This window comes from Brassica napus, chromosome A6, assembly GCF_020379485.1.
Source record: "Brassica napus cultivar Da-Ae chromosome A6, Da-Ae, whole genome shotgun sequence".
NCBI classification, from domain to species: Eukaryota; Viridiplantae; Streptophyta; class Magnoliopsida; order Brassicales; family Brassicaceae; genus Brassica; species Brassica napus.
In genome coordinates this window covers 7,821,954-7,841,986 of record NC_063439.1, presented here as the reverse complement: position 1 = coordinate 7,841,986, position 20,033 = coordinate 7,821,954, and the positions used below count along the sequence as shown (strand labels likewise).

General features: G+C 36.9%; 5 protein-coding genes and 2 pseudogenes across 7 annotated transcripts; 4 read left to right on the top strand and 3 right to left on the bottom strand.

The window, feature by feature from the left end:
- The first annotated feature begins 598 nt into the window (after positions 1-598).
- On the top strand, positions 599-2,135 carry LOC106361968 (two-component response regulator ARR7). Its single transcript, XM_013801781.3, has 5 exons — positions 599-1,003; positions 1,102-1,178; positions 1,413-1,490; positions 1,586-1,656; positions 1,753-2,135. Exons 1-5 carry the CDS (start codon positions 856-858, stop codon positions 2,018-2,020), a joined length of 642 nt encoding a protein of 213 aa, XP_013657235.3. The 5' UTR covers positions 599-855; the 3' UTR covers positions 2,021-2,135.
- Positions 2,136-2,301: 166 nt separating this feature from the next.
- BNAC05G14690D lies at positions 2,302-2,848 on the bottom strand. The gene has a single exon (XM_013840005.3). The coding sequence runs from the start codon at positions 2,732-2,734 to the stop codon at positions 2,477-2,479; it is 258 nt and encodes an 85-aa protein (XP_013695459.2). The 5' UTR covers positions 2,735-2,848; the 3' UTR covers positions 2,302-2,476.
- Positions 2,849-7,499: 4,651 nt separating this feature from the next.
- On the top strand, positions 7,500-9,819 carry LOC111199001 (annotated as a pseudogene).
- A 201-nt stretch (positions 9,820-10,020) lies between these two features.
- On the top strand, positions 10,021-11,925 carry LOC106400852 (probable myosin-binding protein 5). 2 transcript variants are annotated; one of them, XM_022688399.2, is made up of 2 exons: positions 10,021-11,545; positions 11,622-11,925. In XM_022688399.2, exons 1-2 carry the CDS (start codon positions 10,189-10,191, stop codon positions 11,816-11,818), a joined length of 1,554 nt encoding a protein of 517 aa, XP_022544120.2. In that variant the 5' UTR covers positions 10,021-10,188; the 3' UTR covers positions 11,819-11,925. The 2 variants fall into 2 exon arrangements, with proteins under 2 accessions (XP_022544120.2, XP_013696697.3); XM_013841243.3 differs by having other exon boundaries at positions 10,022-11,545; positions 11,619-11,925.
- Positions 11,926-12,135: 210 nt separating this feature from the next.
- Positions 12,136-13,225, top strand: LOC111199002 (germin-like protein subfamily T member 2). The gene has a single exon (XM_022688406.2). The coding sequence runs from the start codon at positions 12,419-12,421 to the stop codon at positions 13,061-13,063; it is 645 nt and encodes a 214-aa protein (XP_022544127.1). The 5' UTR covers positions 12,136-12,418; the 3' UTR covers positions 13,064-13,225.
- Positions 13,226-13,465: 240 nt separating this feature from the next.
- Positions 13,466-14,383, bottom strand: LOC111201871 (annotated as a pseudogene).
- Positions 14,384-14,876: 493 nt separating this feature from the next.
- LOC111198996 (DDT domain-containing protein DDR4-like) lies at positions 14,877-19,738 on the bottom strand. Of its 2 annotated transcripts, none has more exons than XM_022688393.2 (12): positions 19,022-19,738; positions 18,834-18,944; positions 18,227-18,313; positions 18,098-18,135; positions 17,939-18,020; positions 17,669-17,775; positions 17,431-17,587; positions 16,739-16,831; positions 16,533-16,656; positions 16,351-16,393; positions 16,057-16,251; positions 14,877-15,975 (listed from the first exon to the last, which is right to left on the bottom strand). In XM_022688393.2, the coding sequence occupies exons 1-12, from the start codon at positions 19,436-19,438 to the stop codon at positions 15,183-15,185; spliced, it is 2,247 nt and encodes a 748-aa protein (XP_022544114.1). In that variant the 5' UTR covers positions 19,439-19,738; the 3' UTR covers positions 14,877-15,182. The 2 variants fall into 2 exon arrangements, with proteins under 2 accessions (XP_022544114.1, XP_022544112.1); XM_022688391.2 differs by having other exon boundaries at positions 14,877-15,981; positions 19,022-19,737.
- Between the last annotated feature and the right edge of the window lie 295 nt (positions 19,739-20,033).

Below are 20,033 nucleotides of genomic sequence, written 5' to 3'. Positions count from 1 at the left end.
TGAGTTTCAACCAAGAGAAGTTCCGGATACATTTACCGTCAACATGCCTTCGAATATCAGTGAAAATGTCGGCACTTCAATGGATCGTCGAACGAGGCTTCGGAATAGACAAATCCATGAAAACTTAAAAGACGATTTGATTGAAAATATATGGGCTAAATTTGGATATCTTCCGAATAATATGTAATTTTAAGTTTCTATGAATAAATTGTGTGTTTTAATTTTTCAACTTTGTATTTTTTTCCACTAATAAAATGTTTGTAATTTTAAAAACCTAAAGACTTATCAAAAGTCTCACCCATAATCAATATTTTAACAAAAGTCCTTAACCAAAGTCCTAAACTACATAAACTAATTAAATACTCTAAATACCATTCTAAAAGTCCTATTGATGCACTTGCTCTAACGAAAAATAGAGATAATTACTAAAAGAAGAAGGAAAGTTCCACGTCATGAGCGAGTAGTCGCTGTCGGATTGAAAGAAACAGACCAAACAAAGATGTTCGAAATCTTAAAAAAGATTCGGTGCCCAAAGATTTTGACCTTCAGACACAAAAATATTATTACTACAAAACATATTTAAAAAATCTGACAAGTTCCAACACACAACATCACACTTGACCCAATGTAAGATTTTGTTTCCTCTTCAAAGATCTCACCAGCAAAATCCGATCTTTCCGAATCTCTCTACTCCAACCCCACCTCTTTATATTTATGTCACCTAACCTAACTTTTCTTTCTACTTCTTCTTACTCCATCACATCACATTGATTTCTGAGTTTTTTCTTTCCCTTTAATCCAAAGCTTCCTCTTCGTTTTATTACAACTAGTCTTCATCTCTTTTCTGAGTTAACAATGGCAGTTGGTGAGGTCATGAGGATGGAGATCCCAGCCGGTGGAGATATGTCAGTTACTTCACCAGAGTTACATGTTCTTGCCGTCGATGATAGTATTGTGGATCGTAAAGTCATTGAGAGATTGCTGAGAATCTCAGCCTGTAAAGGTATATACCAATATGAGTCTCACTCTCTCTATGTCTTCCCTTCTCTGATGTGTGGTGTCGTTCTCTTGCCTAAATAAAAACCTTATTTGTTATTTCAGTGACTACTGTAGAGAGTGGGGCTAGGGCTTTGCAGTACCTTGGCTTAGATGGAGATAAAGGAGCTTCTGGTCTTAAGGTAACTCTCTTTACAAATCTGTTTGGTTACTGATAGATCCTCTAACTATGATAGACCTTTGCAACTTTTGCCCTTTTCTTCTTGTCAGGAAAATAATAATAACAAGACCTTATTTATATTTTTATAATGAAAAATACAAGACCTTATTTATTAGTAATTGTTTTGGTAGTAATTAAGATCTGATTTTTGTTGAAGTGTTTCATAAACAATTCTGTGTGACATTTCTTATAACAGGATTTGAAGGTGAATTTGATAGTGACGGATTACTCAATGCCAGGACTAACGGGATACGATCTTCTCAAGAAGATTAAGGTAATAATAATAATATGTTTTGATTTTATCAATCTGAGAAAACTCTTTAAATAAATCTTATCTAATGCTCATACAAATACCATTGATATGTGTAGGAATCTTCTGTCTTCAGAGAAATACCAGTTGTGATTATGTCATCTGAGAACATCTTACCTCGTATAGAACAGTAAGTGTTTCTGTAAATGTGTAATAATACAAAGTAGATCATTTTTTTGTCTCACTGTGATCTAACCTATGTGGCTTATTTTGTTTTTCGTTTCAGATGTCTGAGAGAAGGAGCAGAGGATTTTCTGTTAAAACCGGTGAAACTAGCTGATGTAAAGCGAATAAAAGAACTTATAATGAGAAATGAAGCAGAGGATTGCAAAACCTTAAGCCATTCTAACAAGAGAAAATTTGCAGAATACATCGATGATGCATCATCACCATCACCATCATCATCATCAACTCATGATGAATCTGCTGCCAAGGACTTTCCATCTTCAAAACGGATGAAATCAGAAGATGAAAAGTTTTCTTCACTCCTTTGAAATATATATAGAGCCAAGACCTTAGCTAATGTCTGTTAATATTCCTCATCTCTGTTTTTGTTTTTGTTCTTTAGATTTTGTTTTTGGGTTAATACAAAGACAGTGTTGAGAGTCATCACACATGACACAACTCATGTTTTGTTGCTTAACATAAAAGGGGGGAAGTTCTTAAAAAATTTGTTTGGTTCCATAATAACAACCATTTAAAAATGTTTCACTAATAACATAAGTTTAATATCAAAATGACTACAAAACTCATATTCTAGTAGAGAAAATCTAAAATTCTAAATGGAAAAATAGGAATACAAAAAAATCAATTTAATAACATGAATACCTTCAAGTTCATACAATCTTACCATATAACACAAAACATCTAAATCAAACAAGCTAAACAAAATACTTGATCAAAGAAAGCCAAGCGAAATATTTCAAAATATACAAGAAGACTGAAATTTTTTAATGTTTGTTTGTGGTTTTGTGATACTTGTCTTTCACCCAACGAAAACCCATGGCAGAGCCAGTCTTGAGTTTCTTAAAACCAGAAGAAGCTACAGCTTTTGTCTTGTCTAGACCCTGTCCCAGTTTCTCCTTGTACTTAGCAGTGTTCGAGTTCGATGCAGCTCCACCTCCGCTACTTTTGACAACGGCACCACCGCCAATTCGACCTCCTTTGGCGCTATTGTCCCACTGGTCAGCCCACGATGATCCGTTCATTGTATATCCTCTCTAAAGCTTTATATCACAAAGATGTATTGTTTTTTGTATTTTACACAAACTAAAGGAAATTTGATCTTCAAGTTTGTATTGTGAATGTCTCTCATTTTCTCGGTTGTGTTTAAATACGCAAACGATTTCATACATTAAAAGAACGCGTGTTCTGCGGTCAAACCTTGTGTCCGTGAACAACAATGACTTCGTTTATTTTGCTTCTTCTTGAATGATTTATTTCTAATTGTCAGCAATCTTCTGGAAGATTAAACATTATTCTATTCTAATATAAATAATTTCTCGTGGAAGAATGCTAGTCTTACTCATATAGTATTATAGAGAATCATGCATGTACCCTATTGAGGAAGCTTCTTCAAATTCGCCCCAAGCAAGACCCACCCTTATAGTCAAATATTTGACTTATCCAAAGTGGTTTTTTAATTTCTTCCAGAACAAATAAATACCAATTTTTTTAAATAGAGAGAGATTTCAAAATCGAGGAGAAGTTTGAAAATAGTAACGATAAAAAATTGCTCTGTTTTCCGGTTTACGAGAATCTAAGCCGGGCTTGATCCAATTGTGATTTGGTTGGACAACAGTCAAAAACGGTGTCATATGGCTCTCTGAATAGGAGTGCAACTATGAACTGTCATAACTCATAAGCTCCAAGGCAAATTACTCTCCAGCAAAACTTGAAATTAGACTCTTTTTCATTAGTCTCTAAGCTGACAATCTGTATATATAAATATAATATGTTAACAACCTTACTACTTCAGCTGATTTCTCTAATCGAGAACTTATTCCCCAGATGGATCAATTGCAATTGATGATAGCACCAGCTTGCCTGTAAAACTCTAGGGCTTGGAGAGGGTTTGTGTGACTAAACCAAACACGGTGTGGGAGAGACGAGACAGAACTTAACCAAACCGCAATTGTTTCAACTAATAAGATACATTGAACCGGAATCACACCGAGCTTTCTTCACTCGTTCGGTTTGGTGAATTTGAACCACGTCCAACATCTTTATATATAAAGTATGGTTTGGTCTCTCCTGCTGAAGCCACGTCAGCGCCACGTCATAAAATCGGCTTCCGTACAGTTGACACGTGTCCCGTTCTGCAAAGTGCACCGTTTCATTTAATCAAGTTTAAATTGTTTTGGGCTTTTGATTGCACACATTTCTTTAATAAAGCTTGGTAAAGCCCATTCCAAATAAGAGAAACTAGGCATATGAAAACACGTCGTTTTCTATTTCATCATTCTTCGCCGTCGCGATATCGGCTCCAACTCTGGGGGTTTGATTCATCTTCTTCTTCCTATCCAAAATTTTACCAGTTTCACATTCATCTTCTTAAATTCTCCATTGATTCAATCACCCACGATCTATATTTATTGTCTGCTTCGTTCTTCCAAGGCGGTGGAGATCTCAGTATAAAAGGTTAACATCACTACTCTCGAAGTTTATCTTACCAATCTATTCAAACCGATAAATCCATTTATGGGAGGTGAGGAATGTTAGGCGGGTGATGAATCCTATTATTATTTATTATTATACACTCTTCTTCTCCATAGATTCCTGCGAAGATCAAAGAGTCATGGCAACCTCCCAGCTATAGATGTCCGATCTGAAGCCGGGCCTTTGTTCTCAGATCTTGGTCATCATCGCCTCCTCCGTTTCTGGGAAGCTCTGAAGAAAGGTGGTGACACATCATCATTTTTATTAGAAGCTTTTTTTATTAGTTGTTTGTTGGCTTCATATGACACATCATTTTCTTTTTGGACGATAGCTGGATTTGCTATGAAGAAACAGATGTTGGATGATAGAAGGTTCCCAAATTTGCATCTCAACTTGCAGTGCAGGTAAAGCTATATATATATATCATCAAGCCTTAAGCTTATAGAACACTCTCCGCATTCTCTCATTGTCTTTGTATTAACTTTTTTGTTTCATGAACCTACTCTTGAGTTTGAACATTTACATGAATCTCAGGTGATTCCACATGCAGAACAAGTATTTCCAAGAGTGAAAGAAAAATGTTCCACGAAGCATTGGTTTCTTACAGAAAATATCAATTGTTTGGAGGAGTTGATTGGTCGGTTAAGACATTTACACGAGAATGTAGGTATCATTGCGAACCATGTTACTGCAATCCAAGCTGGTTTGGATAGTTGGCAAGCTAAGCAAATTAATAGAAATCTCTTTTACCTCTATCAATCATCACCGGAGGTTATATAAAACTCGCCAAAGTTCTCAGAACTATGTTTTATTCATCACACAGAACACTAACTAAACTTTTTTTTGTTTCTGTACCAGTTTTTAGATGAACGTTGGAGGAGTTCCTTGGACAGGACAAAACAAACCTGAGCTAGGTGATGTATTTAGAAACTTTATGTACATATGTCTTATATTGCTGGCTGTAGTTTTTTACAGCATTATCTTCATTCTCCTTATCTAATTGGGACTAAGAGGTTTGGTTGGCTGTGAACAGGGTGTGGATAACAGTCCTGGAGATGATATGAAACATTTGCTTCTTTTGAGAGCCCTCTAGGTGAACCCAACTCAATTGCCAAGCATTCCCTTACACCTGATGATAGTACGTTTGGACCAAAATAGTCGATGCAGCCAACATTAGTCACTGCACAGCAGACTTCCGCAGGTGATAATCGTGCTGATACACAAGGTTCAACAATAAGCAACCCAACCAAGAAGGCCCGTAAAGCTTAGTATTATCAGTGAATCACTAACAAGAAACCACCCACTCTTATACCATGCTTAATCCAAGGGTTTGGACACTTAGTCCACCATTATCTTTACATGTGTTTGTTGCATCCTTTGATATTTTTAAAATATAAATTATTATTAGGTTCTACAGATTCTTAGTAATGTGCACTTTTGAAAATTTTAAACTTTGTTATTTATCAATCTACCTTATATGTTCAATCTTTTTGGTTAACGTAACCACCACCGTAACCAAAACAACAACTGTGAGTTAAACCCATATGTGGTGAGGTCACTGAACACTACGTGCCAATATCCCACTTAATATTTTCACTTTTCAAACCAACAACACTTTTTGTATACTTTCTCAGAAAAATTAGCGTTGGTATATGATTATACAACATTTAAGTATTAGAAACACACAGCATTACTCTCTCTTCCTTCGCTCACTGCAACGCTTCTCGAAAACATTCCACACCTTATCTCACATCTTCTACAACTTACTCTTCCTCCAAGACATCTCAAACTAAAGAAATTTGAAAAGATGTTCATATAGCATGTGACAACACATCCCAAAATATACAAAATAGTTCTATGGAACATATTTTCACAAAATGAGAACCTGAATAACTCCCTTTGTAAAATCAGCTAGACCAAATCTCACCAAAACACAAACATAAAATTACCATTAATCAACTAAAGTTAATAACCGTTCACCAGGATTCTCTTTAAACATATGATTAAACATTTAACCAGTGTATTTTTCTTCGTTTTTATTTTATTTTAATTGTAACATAGATGATTTAAAATATCCCAAAACCGTTCAGTTCATATCAATGATAGTAAAACTCAGTGTATGAGAGTAATTAAGAAAATCTTTACTTAATCTAAACAAGAATTAATATTAGGAAAAAAACAATTTTGACATTGAAATAAACCCACAACAAGTACTAAAAGATCTTTGCTAATTGGCAAACAACAATTGTGGTATAAGTAACTATCTCTATACCATAATTTTGCTATGCACAAGAGAACATAAGGAATGCATAAAATTTATGGATTGCCATGAACCGCAAACCGACATTCCTGGAGCTGACAAATGCTGGAGATAACTCAAATGATGTCTCCATAATGAAAATAAATGTTATGGAACTAATATGATCTCTTATAATGCCACCAAGACAGTGTCATCTCAATAATCTATAAAATCGATGTAGTGGTTGTTATTACTACTTTCCAGTTACAATGTTTTCTTATTTTGATAGCTTTACTTTACTACCTTCTTTGCATTCAATATAACATTCTACTTTTGATAAGAAATGAAACTTCAAATAATCACCATTTACACTCAAATAGCATGTCGAAAAACTATGATTTCAACATAAAAAGTAATTACTCTTATAACATACACAAAAATATTATCCACAATCTAATCCTTCTGGACCCAAAATATTACAAACCACAAATAACTCACCGAATATAGAATCATTTTACAAACCAAACAACATAAATACCATTTGAAGTCCTCACAGCGTATCAAAGCCACAACTCTTTAATATAGAAACAACTATTGTAAACAAGCAAAATATATCTCACCTAAAAAAATTCAAAAGACAAAAATAAGTATCATACATATCTCTTACAAACGCAAACCTAAAACACAAACCACAAAGTCATACAAAAAATAATAACTTAGATCACAAAAAATATATAACCTATGAGTTTCAACCTTTAGGTATTTCTTGCAAATTATAATCAGAACAACCAGTAAAATAATACCATTAGTATAATTAAAAGTATATCAAAATTAAATATGAAATCCCGCCCGTGGGGCGGGCCGACCCTAGTATCAAATATAGAAAACCCCACAATACTTTTTCATGAAACTTGGCCCGTCATTCTCTAAAAGGAAACAACAGAACTAAAGTATTTACTAGTTCCAGAAAGGAGAAAATACATATCAAAAATTGTTTCTTGTGAACCAAGAATAAGATTTTGATGAAATTAGATAAACTAGAATCGTAAACGAACCTGATCAGAAAAGGATTAGAGAATTTTAAACGTAATTCTTTACTTATCTAGATTAGAGATGAATCTAAGTTAAATGGTTTATATCATTAAAAAGGAAATAATGTAGAAAAGGAAACTTTAAAAAGGAAAAAATAGCATCCGTGAAACCTTATAAAAGGAGGGTTGCAGTATTCTATTTTGTTTCATTCACACATTCATCAACGCTTTCTCATTTAGCTAGTTCAAGATTTGCTTCCAAAACTCTCTCTCTTCGATCTTACTTTGTTATCTTTCTTGTTCTTCTTTCTATAGATAATGGCGAACAGAACAAGAAGAATCTTCAGCTTCGTGTTTGCGATGATGATGAGCTTCACGGTTCTCTCCGGCTGCTGCTCAGCGAGGGAATATAAAGTCGGAGACTCTGAGGGATGGACTGCTAAGGACGACGTCTACTACTCTTGGGCCGAGACAGACTATAAGGAGTTCCACGTGGGAGATTCTCTTGTCTTCGAATACGATCCCAACATCAACGACGTGATTCATGTCTCCGGCGCTTTAGAATATGAGTTATGCGACTATTCTTCTCCTAAAGCCATTTACAACACAGGACACGATGTCGTGGTTCTCACGGAACCAGGTTTCCACTACTTCATCACCTCAAACCAAGCTCAAACCAAGCTCAGTGCATATTGGGACAGAAACTCAAAGTTCTTGTCACCATGACCCGTCACGTCCGGTTCCTCCACCACAGCCTAGCAAGATTCTTCCTGTCGGAAAGACCTACAAGGTTGGAGACTCGAAAGGATGGAAAGTCTACGATAGCGACTTTTATAACAAGTGGAGTGAGGAGAAACAGTTTCGTGTTGGAGATGGTCTGCTTTTTGAATACGCCAACGAAGTCAACAACGTCTACAAAATCAACGGTGATCTAGAGTTCATAACCTGCGATCCAACGTCTCCTGTAGCTGTGTACAAGACAGGACACGATCTTGTTAGACTTACGGAACCAGGAGTTCATTATTTTATAACCTCACAATCTGGTTATTGTGAAGTGGTTATTGTGAAGCTGGGCTTAAGCTTCGAGTGATGGTGGGACCGGTACCTAAAGCTGTTACTTACCCTAATTTTCCCAAGAAAGTGGACTTGTCAGCTATGGAGCGACTCAACAACTGGTTAAAGACGTTCAAACACCAACCCCATCATTAACCCATTCTTTTTCTTATCTGGTTTAAGATTTTTTTAACCAGTGTAGAGTTATTGTTTCTCTCTCTCATCTGTTGTTTTATGACTATTTGTCTACCACAATCGTTGTAGAGTTTATTTGATTCGAGGAGTATTCAATAAAATTTCATGTTTGCTTAAACATTAGATGGATAGTTTATAGCAACTTCAATTTACCAAACATCACTGCAATTTTTTATTGAAATAAGGGAGCCCCTTATTCTTGCATAAGGGTTTGTAATAGAAAACATTAGTTTCTCTTTTAAAATAGACATATCAGTTAACAAGTCACACAACACTCTACTTGACTTAAAAAAAAGTCTAAACCTCTCTTTGAGTTGGAGTGAGCTTCCAGCCTTCCACTGCATACCATCAGCATTGAATCGCACCACAATCTTCTTTATATATACGAGACAAACATGATAAGAGTACGGTAAGCAACCAAGTTGACCATAAACACAGATATGAATGGTGTTCTTTCAGTGACGGTAGAAAATCGTGCATTCAATCAAAACACAGATGCTGCAATCATCCCTGCTCCGCTTTCTCTCAACTTTTCTATGTCCTTTAATCTTAACGAACAATCCAACGCAAGAAATTTGGCTGCACAATGCTGCCAAGCTTCAGTGACGGAGATAGCATTATCAGAGTTGCTTAGACCTAAAAGTCAAGGTGAACCTACAAGACCTTTGTTTCTTTCTTTAGGCCTTACTTTGTCTGAGAAAAAAAAATCAGGGGAATGAAAAGAACAATAACAGAGGAAGGCAAAAAAATAAAAATAAATAAATAAATAACGGAGGAAGGCCTTTAGAGATGGAGGAACTGTGATTAGGGTTCTTCATCATCCATGTTCGTATTGTTTGTTTGTAAAACTCTGTTCTATGTATTTTGTTTTATGGTATGTAAGTTAAAAACAAGTCTTGATTCTCAAGTGGCTCATCTCAATCAATTGCTGGTGATTCGTGAGGTGTTTTAATGCTTTTTTTCTTATCTTTTGTAGATAAGCTAAAATATGTTGTTTCAAAAAAAAAAAAAGAAGCTAAAATGAATGTATGTGGTTCATCACCTTTAATGAAATGATAATAGTATAAGGTTGCCAGTTTCATGCGCCACTTTGATTTTTTGTTTTCTTTCCCTAGATGGTGATAATTAGGAGTAATTAAGCCATATATGTGCTTTAAACGAATGATTAGCGATAAACATCTAAGACCCCATTAATGGATACTATCTCTGAAAAATCCAAAAAGCAGAAATGTTACTCCATTTTTATCTGCGATTAACCGTTATTTCAGGTATTTTTGGCCTTCAACCTTAAAAATTCAAATTCTATTTCCAAAAATAGAATACTAAATAATAAATGTCATAAACCTCTGTTTTGTCTTTTCTTCTTCTTCTGCCACCATCATCTCAATCTTCATGTGTGGCCTTCTAAGATCATCTTCTCTATTCTTGCTCCTATTTCAGTTTTCTCTGTGATTGATTGATTCTATCTTTTCTTGCAATCACAACAATGTCTAACCGTTCCTTCAAGAACTTCATAGAAGAAGAACTTGGAACATTCCCACACTTCTTCATCTACGCTATCCTTGAATGGATCATCATCATCCTCCTCTTCATCGACGGCCTCCTCGCGTTCTTCTCCAACCAATTCGCCAGGTTCTTCAACCTCAGAACCCCTTGTCTCCTCTGCACTAGGCTTGACCATGTTCTTGTCAAAACGAACCCTGACTTCTATTACAACGACTCCATCTGCGACTCCCACAAGAGGAACATCTCTTCTCTAGCTTACTGTCATGTCCACAAGAAACTCTCTGAGATCAAACACATGTGCGAAGGATGCCTCCTCTCTTTCGCAACCGAGAAAGAATCAGACGTTGATACTTACAAGTCTCTTATTGGAATCTTGCATAAGGATCTCGAGCTTCTTATAGATGAACGCGAGCTTCAGCTAGCGTTTCCGGTTGCGGGTTCGAAGAAGGACGAAAACTTCCACAGAACTAACAATAGGTTTCAGCAGCAGCAACATTGTTCTTGTTGTGGAGAGTTGTTGAAGATCAAAACCGAAAAACCGAAGAACAATAACAATCAATCTTTCTTTGCTGGTCCTAGTCCTTCTCCTAGAGTTTCATTCAACCAAAGAACTTTGGACTTGTCTCAAATCAAATACTCAGAGTTGCCTGAGAAGGAAGACACCAAAGGTGCCTTGGGGGACACGGTTGATGATAGAACACCGAGTTTTGTAAAAGGAGGGAACAACAATAGGTTCTTTGGGCTACCACTCTCTGATTCAGCTCTGAACAGTCCAAGATGGTCTGTTAGATCAATGAAGAAGTCTTTGATTGATCAAAATGGCGCAGAGAGCGAAGTTTTGGATGGAGATTCAATACTTCATCATTTAAAAAGACAGGTTAGATTGGACCGCAAGTCACTGATGGATTTGTATATGGAGTTAGATGAAGAGAGGAGTGCTTCAGCTGTTGCGGCAAACAACGCGATGGCTATGATCACGAGGCTACAAGCGGAGAAAGCAGCGGTTCAAATGGAGGCATTGCAGTATCAGAGAATGATGGACGAGCAAGCGGAATATGATCAGGAGGCTTTGCAGTCTATGAATGGTTTGTTGGTTAAGAGAGAAGAGGATATGAAAGAGCTTGAGGCTGAAATTGAAGCTTATAGATTGAGATATGGACTGTTGAGAGAAGAAGAAGACGGCCAAGGAAGAGAACCAGAAGAGTTTCTTGATGAAACTAAACTGGTCTTGGATTTGCCTGTTTGTTCTTCAAATGGTGAAGAAGACTTGGAACACAAGCAAGATTCAGCTGAGGAGCCTAAAGCCAACAATGATGGGATCATAGAGGAAGAAAGAGGTAACATATTCATCGGTTATATGTTTATTTTTTTCAAAATGTTTAGGTTGAATCTTGTATGTTTTTGTTACAGAAGATGGAAGCAGAAAAGATGTGTTAGTGAAGGAGATTACAGAGATTACAGAGAGACTAAGTGCTATTGAATCAAAAGGTGAATTGTTGCAGCAAATTTCAGATGTATTAGATGTTAGTGAAGGTGAAGCAATCCTATATCAGATATCTCAAAATCTGCATATGCTTCGTAGTTTCATTGAAATGCCATCAGAATCATGAAATCTTTTTTTACTTGCTTTCTTCTATCATCAGAAGAAATACAAAACAACATCCTTGTATCAAATCTGTATACTGAAATTATATATTACAGCAAAGCTTTTCTCTGCCTTTATTGTTTTTTTACTTCAATTGGTTGAATCTTTCTTAGAATTGATTCTGAAACTCCTGACGCCGGTTAATTGTTTTTACTATTTTAAAAATGTTTTTTTTAATGAAAATGTCACTTGAACAAACTCATATAGACTTGACCTGACCAAAATGTTAATTAAACATAACATGTTTAGATTCTTACCAACTAATCATTTTAACCAATGAATTTCAGTTGAGTACTGAAAACTTCTCTGGACTTTTCCTCTTTAACTTAAAGACATTAGCTCAAATCTTGAAACCATAATGTATTTTATGACTAAGCAGAGAAGACAAAGATAGTTTAGCCATTAAATTTGAAATATTCTTACAACACAATCAATTAAAAACTTTAGAAAGCAGACTTAAAAAAAAAAAGAGAACAAGTCAAAAGAGATTTTTACCAAAAGACCAAGAATAAACACTATATATTACAAAACAGAGGATGCTCTGTTTCCATCATTCTCAATAGCAATGGCTTCTCTTTTCACGTCTATCCTTCTAACGCTCTGTCTCTTCATAATCCCAACTCTCTCATCTGACCCTGACCCTTTACAAGACTACTGCGTTGGAGATCTCAGAGCTTCTCCTTCCATAAACGGCTTCCCATGCAAATCATTAGTCTCAGCATCTGACTTCTTCTTCTCCGGCTTAGGCGGTCCTCTAAACACCTCAAATCCTAACGGCGTAGCCATTTCCCCCGCTAACGTATTAACGTTTCCGGGTCTAAACACTTTAGGACTATCAATGAACAACGTTGAGTTCGCTCCGGGAGGTGTGAACCCTCCTCACTCGCACCCGCGTGCAAGCGAAGCAGGAGTTGTGATCGAAGGTTCGGTCTTTGTAGGGTTCTTGACAACGAACAACACTTTGTTCTCGAAGGTTATCAATGCTGGAGAGATGTTTGTTGTCCCTAGAGGTTTGGTTCATTTCCAATGGAACGCTGGTGAAGGTAAAGCGCGTTTGATAACCGCTTTTAATAGTCAGCTTCCAGGAGCAGTGGTTCTGCCTAGCACTTTGTTTGGTTCAGTGCCTGAGATTCCAAACGCGGTTTTAACCAAAACGTTTAGGACTGATGATGCAACTGTGAACAATCTCAAGTCCAAGTTTGCTGTTTGAGTCTTTTGTTTTATGTTTTCTGAAAACGATATTTCTCAATTGATTCTATAGCAATAATCTGATATGCTAATGTAATAAAAATAAGTATGAATAATAAATTAAAATAATATAATAATATGAGTAAATCTGAAACTAAACATTAATAAGTTTCATCTATTTCTAGTTTCTCTTCTCTATTATAATCTTTCTTGTGAAGATCTTCATTTCAGCTGTTGACATTAATTCAGAGAACTCATGCCTTAACAAGTTGTCTGTTTCTTTGAGATTGTATATTTGAATCTCTTAAACTAAAACTCTTGAGGCTAAGTAAATAGTTCTGTTTCCCTGAATAAATCTATTTTGAAAAGACTAACTTACAGTCAGAGACTCATGTTTATGATCAGACCTTTCTAAATTTAATTTGTAATAATAATTTTTAAAAAAATCAAAGATTTGCAGGAAGCACTTGTTTCGGGTCTTTAGATTATTTCTTTATTTAGCAGTTTGAGGAGAGGAAGAGAGATAGACTATAAATAGAAAGGATGCTCCAAATAGCTAGAAAATAGTACTAAGAACAACTCTTTTTCTTTATATATAATGGATTCAACAAACCCATTGCTCAAAGAGTACTCTAGTTCGATCTGAGCTTGAGTTGGTGTATTAGCTATATTAGCTTGCTGCTACCTGCGAACTCGTTACCGAAAAAGTTGTCTAGTTCTTGATCAAGATGATTCTCTTGAATTTCATGGAATGGAAGGTTTCTTGGTCAAAAAGAAACTCAGACCAGGTGAAGTTAACCTCTGAACTCTCTTGAGCTATGGTTGAACAAGTTGAGGAAAATACTGGAGGAGATGAATTAGAAGAAGACGAAGAGGCATACATAAAGTTAGAGACGGGCTTGACTTGGTTTGATGACTCGGTCATAAGCTTGATTGCTTGCAGATGAAACATGAGATCTCCTGAATCACCAGGTTGTTGTTGATGAGAATCTTCGTTGAGCGAGTGATTATGTCTAAGAGATGCGGTATGATTCAAGGGATTAGGGTTTAGGGTTTAGGATTCCACCACCATTGATGTTGCCATATTCAGCAAGTACAAGAGAAAAAGGACGGTGTGTGACATGACCTATCCCCATTTGGGACAGTTTCTTTCTTTAGTTTTGTGTTCCAGATCATCTTCACTTGTGAAGAAGGAAGGGATTAGGCGGAATGGGTTTTGAGGTCTAAGAAGCGTGTGTGGCAAGAGAGCAATGAAAATTCATTCACATATCTTAAATTACATATGCATGATTCTTTAATTATTATCTATAAATAAATATTACTTTTCTTTACTTTGCCACATCTTTAGTTCCAAGTTCTTTATATCAAACAATTCGTTAGATTTTATCATTTTATCCAAATGTTTCCTAATTGATATTTATAACAATTTTTAGTGTAATTGTTGAGGTTAGATGTAATAAAATTTAGCGCTTGATTTCTTTTGGCTAAGAGTCTAATACTAATACTTAGAAAACCTTTTAGTGATTGACAGAGAAATTTCTTTAGTAATAGTAACAACAAGATCAATCATGAGACTTCTATGATGATAACCACAAGTTTGTGCATACTCACCCTGCTAAACATGTATAAGCTGGATTTGCTCTAAAATCCTTTTTAAAATTTTAATGGTAACTAGAAATGGGCTTAAGCACACAAAAGCGACACGGGACAACGCAACAAGATTCTCATCTTTTGATGGATTTGCTCATGGACCATAATAATCACATTCAGCAAAGCCTCAAAGCTGCGTCGTTTTATCAAAATCAAAGAGACCTTGAACATGTTCTCAACAAAACTTAGACAAAATTAATTGTACATTAATAATAGTTCCATAACATTAAACAGTTCTTAGGAATCTCTGGTTCACCTTCATTGTTTCTCTTTCAGGGTAAGCAAAATAATGACTAACCTAATTCTAGTACACATACCTCTCCTTAGGCCTCTCCAACATTCCCCACTTCACTTATCTCAGCCGAAATTAACTTTGAAACAACAAGGCAGATATAACTGAGTGCAGAAACAGCCAATGAAGTATCTCTTACCGTTTTAACTTTTCTCTGGAAGGTGTTTATGCCAGAAAAAAAAAACAGAGAGAGGTCTGTCTATGAACTGTCGGTCTTATCATCATCCTTCAACACTGTACTTGGACCATCATCAAAACCGGACACAGGAGCAAGCTCGTTTAGGTCGAGGAAATGCCTTTTGCCTAATACACCCTCAACTTCTTCTTGGTCTGTGCCATTTGACTTGTTCAGTTGATTATTCTCTGTACCATTTGCTGTCCCGGCATTATCATTGACTTCTCTGGGCTCTTCTTCTTCCTCCTCCTCCACTTCTTCTTCAGCAGAATTTGTTTCTGGGTCATTTCCATTTTCTTCAGAGTCCTCACTTCCCATTGTGAAATCCCCATTCCCTGATTCATCAGAATCTTCATCTGGATCTGGCTCAACCAATCGCTTACGTTTTGCCGCTCCTGCTGCTTCATTGTCTGATTCCGAGAGCTCATACTGTTGGTAATCGATTCTTGTGGCTCTTTTGCTACGCCTCAGGCCTGGCCGGAAACCATTTGACTTTGATCTTAACTTGGTTTCTCTCCGCGGCATTTTCCTAACCCTTCGGGGTTCATCACTATCTTCTTCGCTAGCACTTGGAGAATCTTCCTCCTCTTCTTCTTCTTCCTCGTACTCGGCATTGTCTTCATCCCATTTGTACTCTTCATCTCCTTTCTCTTCCTCTCCCTCAGAACCACTAGAAAACGTCTTCTGTTTACGCTTCCTCAGATATTCTTCATCATAAACTGCTTCCCCAACAATGTCGTCATCGCTTCCAGATTCTACATGATTGTCTGTTTCAACAAAGTCCGTTGCTGAATACCGCTGGGGCCGTTGTCTGCGCCTGTTACTGTCACGACATTGTACTCAGTTAGTTCGAGTTAAAATTTTCAAAAGGGGAATAGAAAAATTCACTGCGTCTTGCCTTCTGTCCAAGGATTCATCTCTCTGCTCATCGAACTCATCACCATCAGCAAAATCAGAAGAGCTACCAGATGCTGTACCGTTCACAGGGTCAGTAGGATGACTTGAACTTGTTGTTGATCTGCCATTCACAAGAGAGTCCAATCTAGCTGATTCTCTTCTGTGGAGAAAAGGTTCTTGTGATGGATGTTGGTTCCTGAGATAGTATTATCAAAATAAGTAGTAGTCACCAAATAACATGTTAAAGATAACTAACAGCAGAGATGGTTCAATGAAAGCGACACTCAAGACGTACGTTGTTATTTTGATAGCTTCGTTTATCGACCTATCATAATCATCTGCAATAATAGTAAACGATTAGTAAGGCTCTTCAACCCACAGTAGAAACAAGATGGATGTTTCTCATCAGGCAAAAATGGAAAAACAAATACAAGCACGGGGGGAAATCATGAATTCCCAACAAGGTCATAACCTTACCAAAAGTGTATCTAACTGGCTTCCTATCACGGAGAGAACGACCACCACCAACACCGTCAGTAACCAAATAGTTATCAAGGAGAAGAGCCTGTCTATGTTGCTTTTTCAACAACTTCTCTTTCCTCTGACACATAAAAAAAACAAATTATAAAGGATGCGATAGATAAGAAGTATCGTGAATTCAGTAATAGAGAGCAAATTGGAACCTTGTGTTCTTTTTCTATCTCAGGAAGCATATCTCTCGTTAACTTCTTCCCCAGAGAAACTTCAGTTCTACTACTACTTGAATTAAGTTTTTCCTGCAAAACAGACACAAAGCATCTCAATCAGCAGTAAAGACATAGAAAGTTATACCTATTGTCTATTATAATAGTGCAGTCCTTAAGAGAAGCAAAGCATCAATTGGCAGTCAAAACATAAGAGAGCAATATAAGTTTCAACAGAATAGCATAGGGTCTCCAGTCCATGAAACTGCAACAACATTGCCCCAGAACGATCTCTAAGCCAGTTCTTAGCAATGCGATTATCTTTAACTCAATCACTCACAATCACCAAAGAGATCAACGATATGCACCACGTTATTTACAAGCACTCAAAAGATATGCACCACGTTCTATTGAGTACTAATCTTTGGGAAGAAAGTTACATCCATTCTCTGAAAATAACTGATTCTCCAAATATACTTTTTCAACATATTATGGAGTATAATTCCCATGTTTAGCATCTGTAAAACTCCACTAGTAAAGAAGATTAATTTGAGTTCATAGATAACACTACCATCAAGCTATCTAACCATCACAATCACATTAGAGCCAAGCAACCATATTTCACTGCGAGAAGATAACCATTTGGAAGTATCCTGAGCAATTTAGAATAATTGATCACAGTAGAGACTTACCGAAACATCTTGGAATTCATCGAAATTTGTTGCAACAGTTTCCCATTGGTAAGTTACGTTAGGAAGAATCTTGGAACCCTTCGTTTTGACCTTAACCACCTCTGCCTTCCTTATTTCCCGATATAAACGGTGACCAACTAAGGGATCATCCTCATACCTTAAATAAGAAACATAAAGATGCAATCATAAATATGCAAATAAGGGAGTCTTATTTAGGTCTTTTTTATTTGCAACATACCAAAAATTAACTCCATGCGAATCACCCCCAACGCGGTCTTTGCGAAAAGTTGACAGATGAACACCAGTTTTAACAGAGTTATCAATGTAGCTCCTGATGTCCTCTTGCTGCGGAAATTCACAAAACCCATTGAAATTGCAAGTGTTATAACGATCTGGTGTCATTAGCATCGCATCAGCGAGCTCTAGAGCTTAATAGAGAGCATCATAAAATGTACATTTACGGAGAAAAACAAAAGGAAATTCATTTTATAAACAGCAGCAACAATACCTCAACACGAATATCACATAAAGCTTTCAAAATCACCACACGAACGGCTGGATCAAGATATTTGTACGCTTCAATCTCCCGCCTACAAGATTAAGAAGAGAAGCTCATAAATGCTTCCTAATCAGTTACCATGAGATTCAGAAAATTATAACAACTCACCCTTGCGAGGCAACAATAGGAAGGTCCCCTTCTGCGACCTAAACAAGTAGGTGAAGGTCATTTCAGAACATGAAATAATGCAAAAAATGAACTTTCAATATCAGACTAAAGCTGTTCAGAAATCATTACCCAGTGCCAGCAATCTCTTATTTTCCTGCACAAGACAGTGACCCAGGTATCACGAGTGAGGGCCATTCGAGTTACAGGAGGAATGGCCTGCAAAATTGAAAAGAGATAATTAGTATATTGCTTACAGAGAGAAACTGATGAGCATTTTCGACATTTATGGTAGTAAAGAATATATCCAATGAGCTATGCACAACAATTACAAATCATGATATCATTCAAAAGACAATGATCAAGGACTTCAATCAGGGAACTCAAAAGTGACTCAAGAAAGCGTTTCAGAGAAATTAGCGATCCTAAACTGAGTAGCACAAGCCTATAAGGTGTCTACGAGGGAAGCTAGACAAAAACATAAAACAAAATCTTTAACAGAATCTGATCATTCAATACGCTAACAAAAGGTTTTATATCACTAATTATTATACTAATAACATCCTACACTAGGTTAAGAGAGCACACTGAATCACGCTGGTATCACAACGAGTTACCCTCACGTCAATGAGACAAACTCTTCGAAGTACATTGAAGTTAATAATGACAGACACCAAAGCAAACCAACAAGACTTAGGAAAGCATCAATAAGACAACAAGAGAAAGCCAAAGCAGCAACCTTTAGAAGAGGAATATGAATGTCACTCAAAGTATCGTTAGGATTCAGCAAAGCCGTTTCAAACTCCTCAGCTGAAAACTCCGCATTGATCTTCAAAAGCGGCCTAAAAACCTTCACCATCCAACAAAGGAACAAACTTTGAGAGTGAGTAACGAAGACACAAAACTCAGAGTAGAGAGAGAGCTTACATGCAAGAAGTTGAGGACGGAAGCAAGTTCCCACATGGACCTAAGATTCCACCGCGGCATCTGCGAAGGCTCCGGTGGCTGGACAAGAGAAGTAACGATTTTACCCGAACTCCCTCCACCGCATTGCCTCTCAACATCATCGTCTCCGTCCTCATCCTCCTCCTCCTCCTCTCGATCGTCTTCCTCCTCCACCTCCTCCTTTTGTCGATGCTCCCGTTTATACTCCTTCTTAGGCGGCCTGAGCTTTCTCTCCGCCGCCTGCTGCTCTTGAAGCCGCTGCTGCGCCCTCACAGTGCAGGCGCGCGACGGCCTCGTTCTCCTGAGCGATGCGGTCTCCTCCGCGGGAATTTGGGTATCGTCGGCGGGAGAGCGGTGGTCGCCGGAGTCAGGGACGACGAGATCGGAGGAGGAACCCATTGAGAGAGATCGAAATTAGGGTTTTTGATTTTATCGAGAGAGCGGTAAGTTAATTTTGAGATTTGTGGGGGAAATCGAAATCCAAATCCCAATCCAAATCGGTTAAACGAAAGACGAAGGACGACGGAGAAAAGCCTCGACTGGCGTTGGATGCAAACGTTGTCGTTTTGGGGTATGGAGAGAGAAGAAGATGGAGACAATCTGCGGAAAATAAAAAAGATGGTAAATAATTTGTCAAATATCTCTGAATTGATCAGAGAGAAAACGACTCAGCGAGTGAAAACACACACAAGAGAGGAGAAATAGGGGTAAACAAGGCTAGGGCTCTCGAGATATTTATATGAAGTTTTTTTATTAAGACAAGAAAAGGGAAAGAGGATTTTAGATTGATGATGTGCCTTCAATTATGTAATCTCTGTAATATATATTTTTAAAATTTTATAGCAAATTTGACCAAAAACAATTAGAGCAATCTTGAGTTTATAATGTATATTAAATCATTTATTGCAAATTTGACCAAAAGCAATTAGAGCAATTCTTGAGTTAAATATGTATATTAAAAAATTATAGCAAATTTTTTGACCAAAAAAAAATT

Bases quoted from the DNA above. Each gene is read 5' to 3' on its own strand.
- LOC106400852 (XM_013841243.3), top strand. From the start codon at position 10,189: ATGTCTAACCGTTCCTTCAAGAACTTCATAGAAGAAGAACTTGGAACA. The intron at 11,546-11,618 runs GTAACATATTCA...TTTTTGTTACAG, and splicing joins GATCATAGAGGAAGAAAGAG to AAGATGGAAGCAGAAAAGAT.
- BNAC05G14690D (XM_013840005.3), bottom strand. From the start codon at position 2,734: ATGAACGGATCATCGTGGGCTGACCAGTGGGACAATAGCGCCAAAGGA.
- LOC111199002 (XM_022688406.2), top strand. From the start codon at position 12,419: ATGGCTTCTCTTTTCACGTCTATCCTTCTAACGCTCTGTCTCTTCATA.
- LOC111198996 (XM_022688391.2), bottom strand. From the start codon at position 19,438: ATGGGTTCCTCCTCCGATCTCGTCGTCCCTGACTCCGGCGACCACCGC. The intron at 18,021-18,097 runs GTGAGTTGTTAT...TTAATCTTGTAG, and splicing joins CCTATTGTTGCCTCGCAAGG to GCGGGAGATTGAAGCGTACA. The intron at 16,252-16,350 runs GTACGTCTTGAG...ATACTATCTCAG, and splicing joins GAAGCTATCAAAATAACAAC to GAACCAACATCCATCACAAG.
- LOC106361968 (XM_013801781.3), top strand. From the start codon at position 856: ATGGCAGTTGGTGAGGTCATGAGGATGGAGATCCCAGCCGGTGGAGAT. The intron at 1,004-1,101 runs GTATATACCAAT...TTGTTATTTCAG, and splicing joins GAGAATCTCAGCCTGTAAAG to TGACTACTGTAGAGAGTGGG. The intron at 1,491-1,585 runs GTAATAATAATA...TGATATGTGTAG, and splicing joins ATCTTCTCAAGAAGATTAAG to GAATCTTCTGTCTTCAGAGA.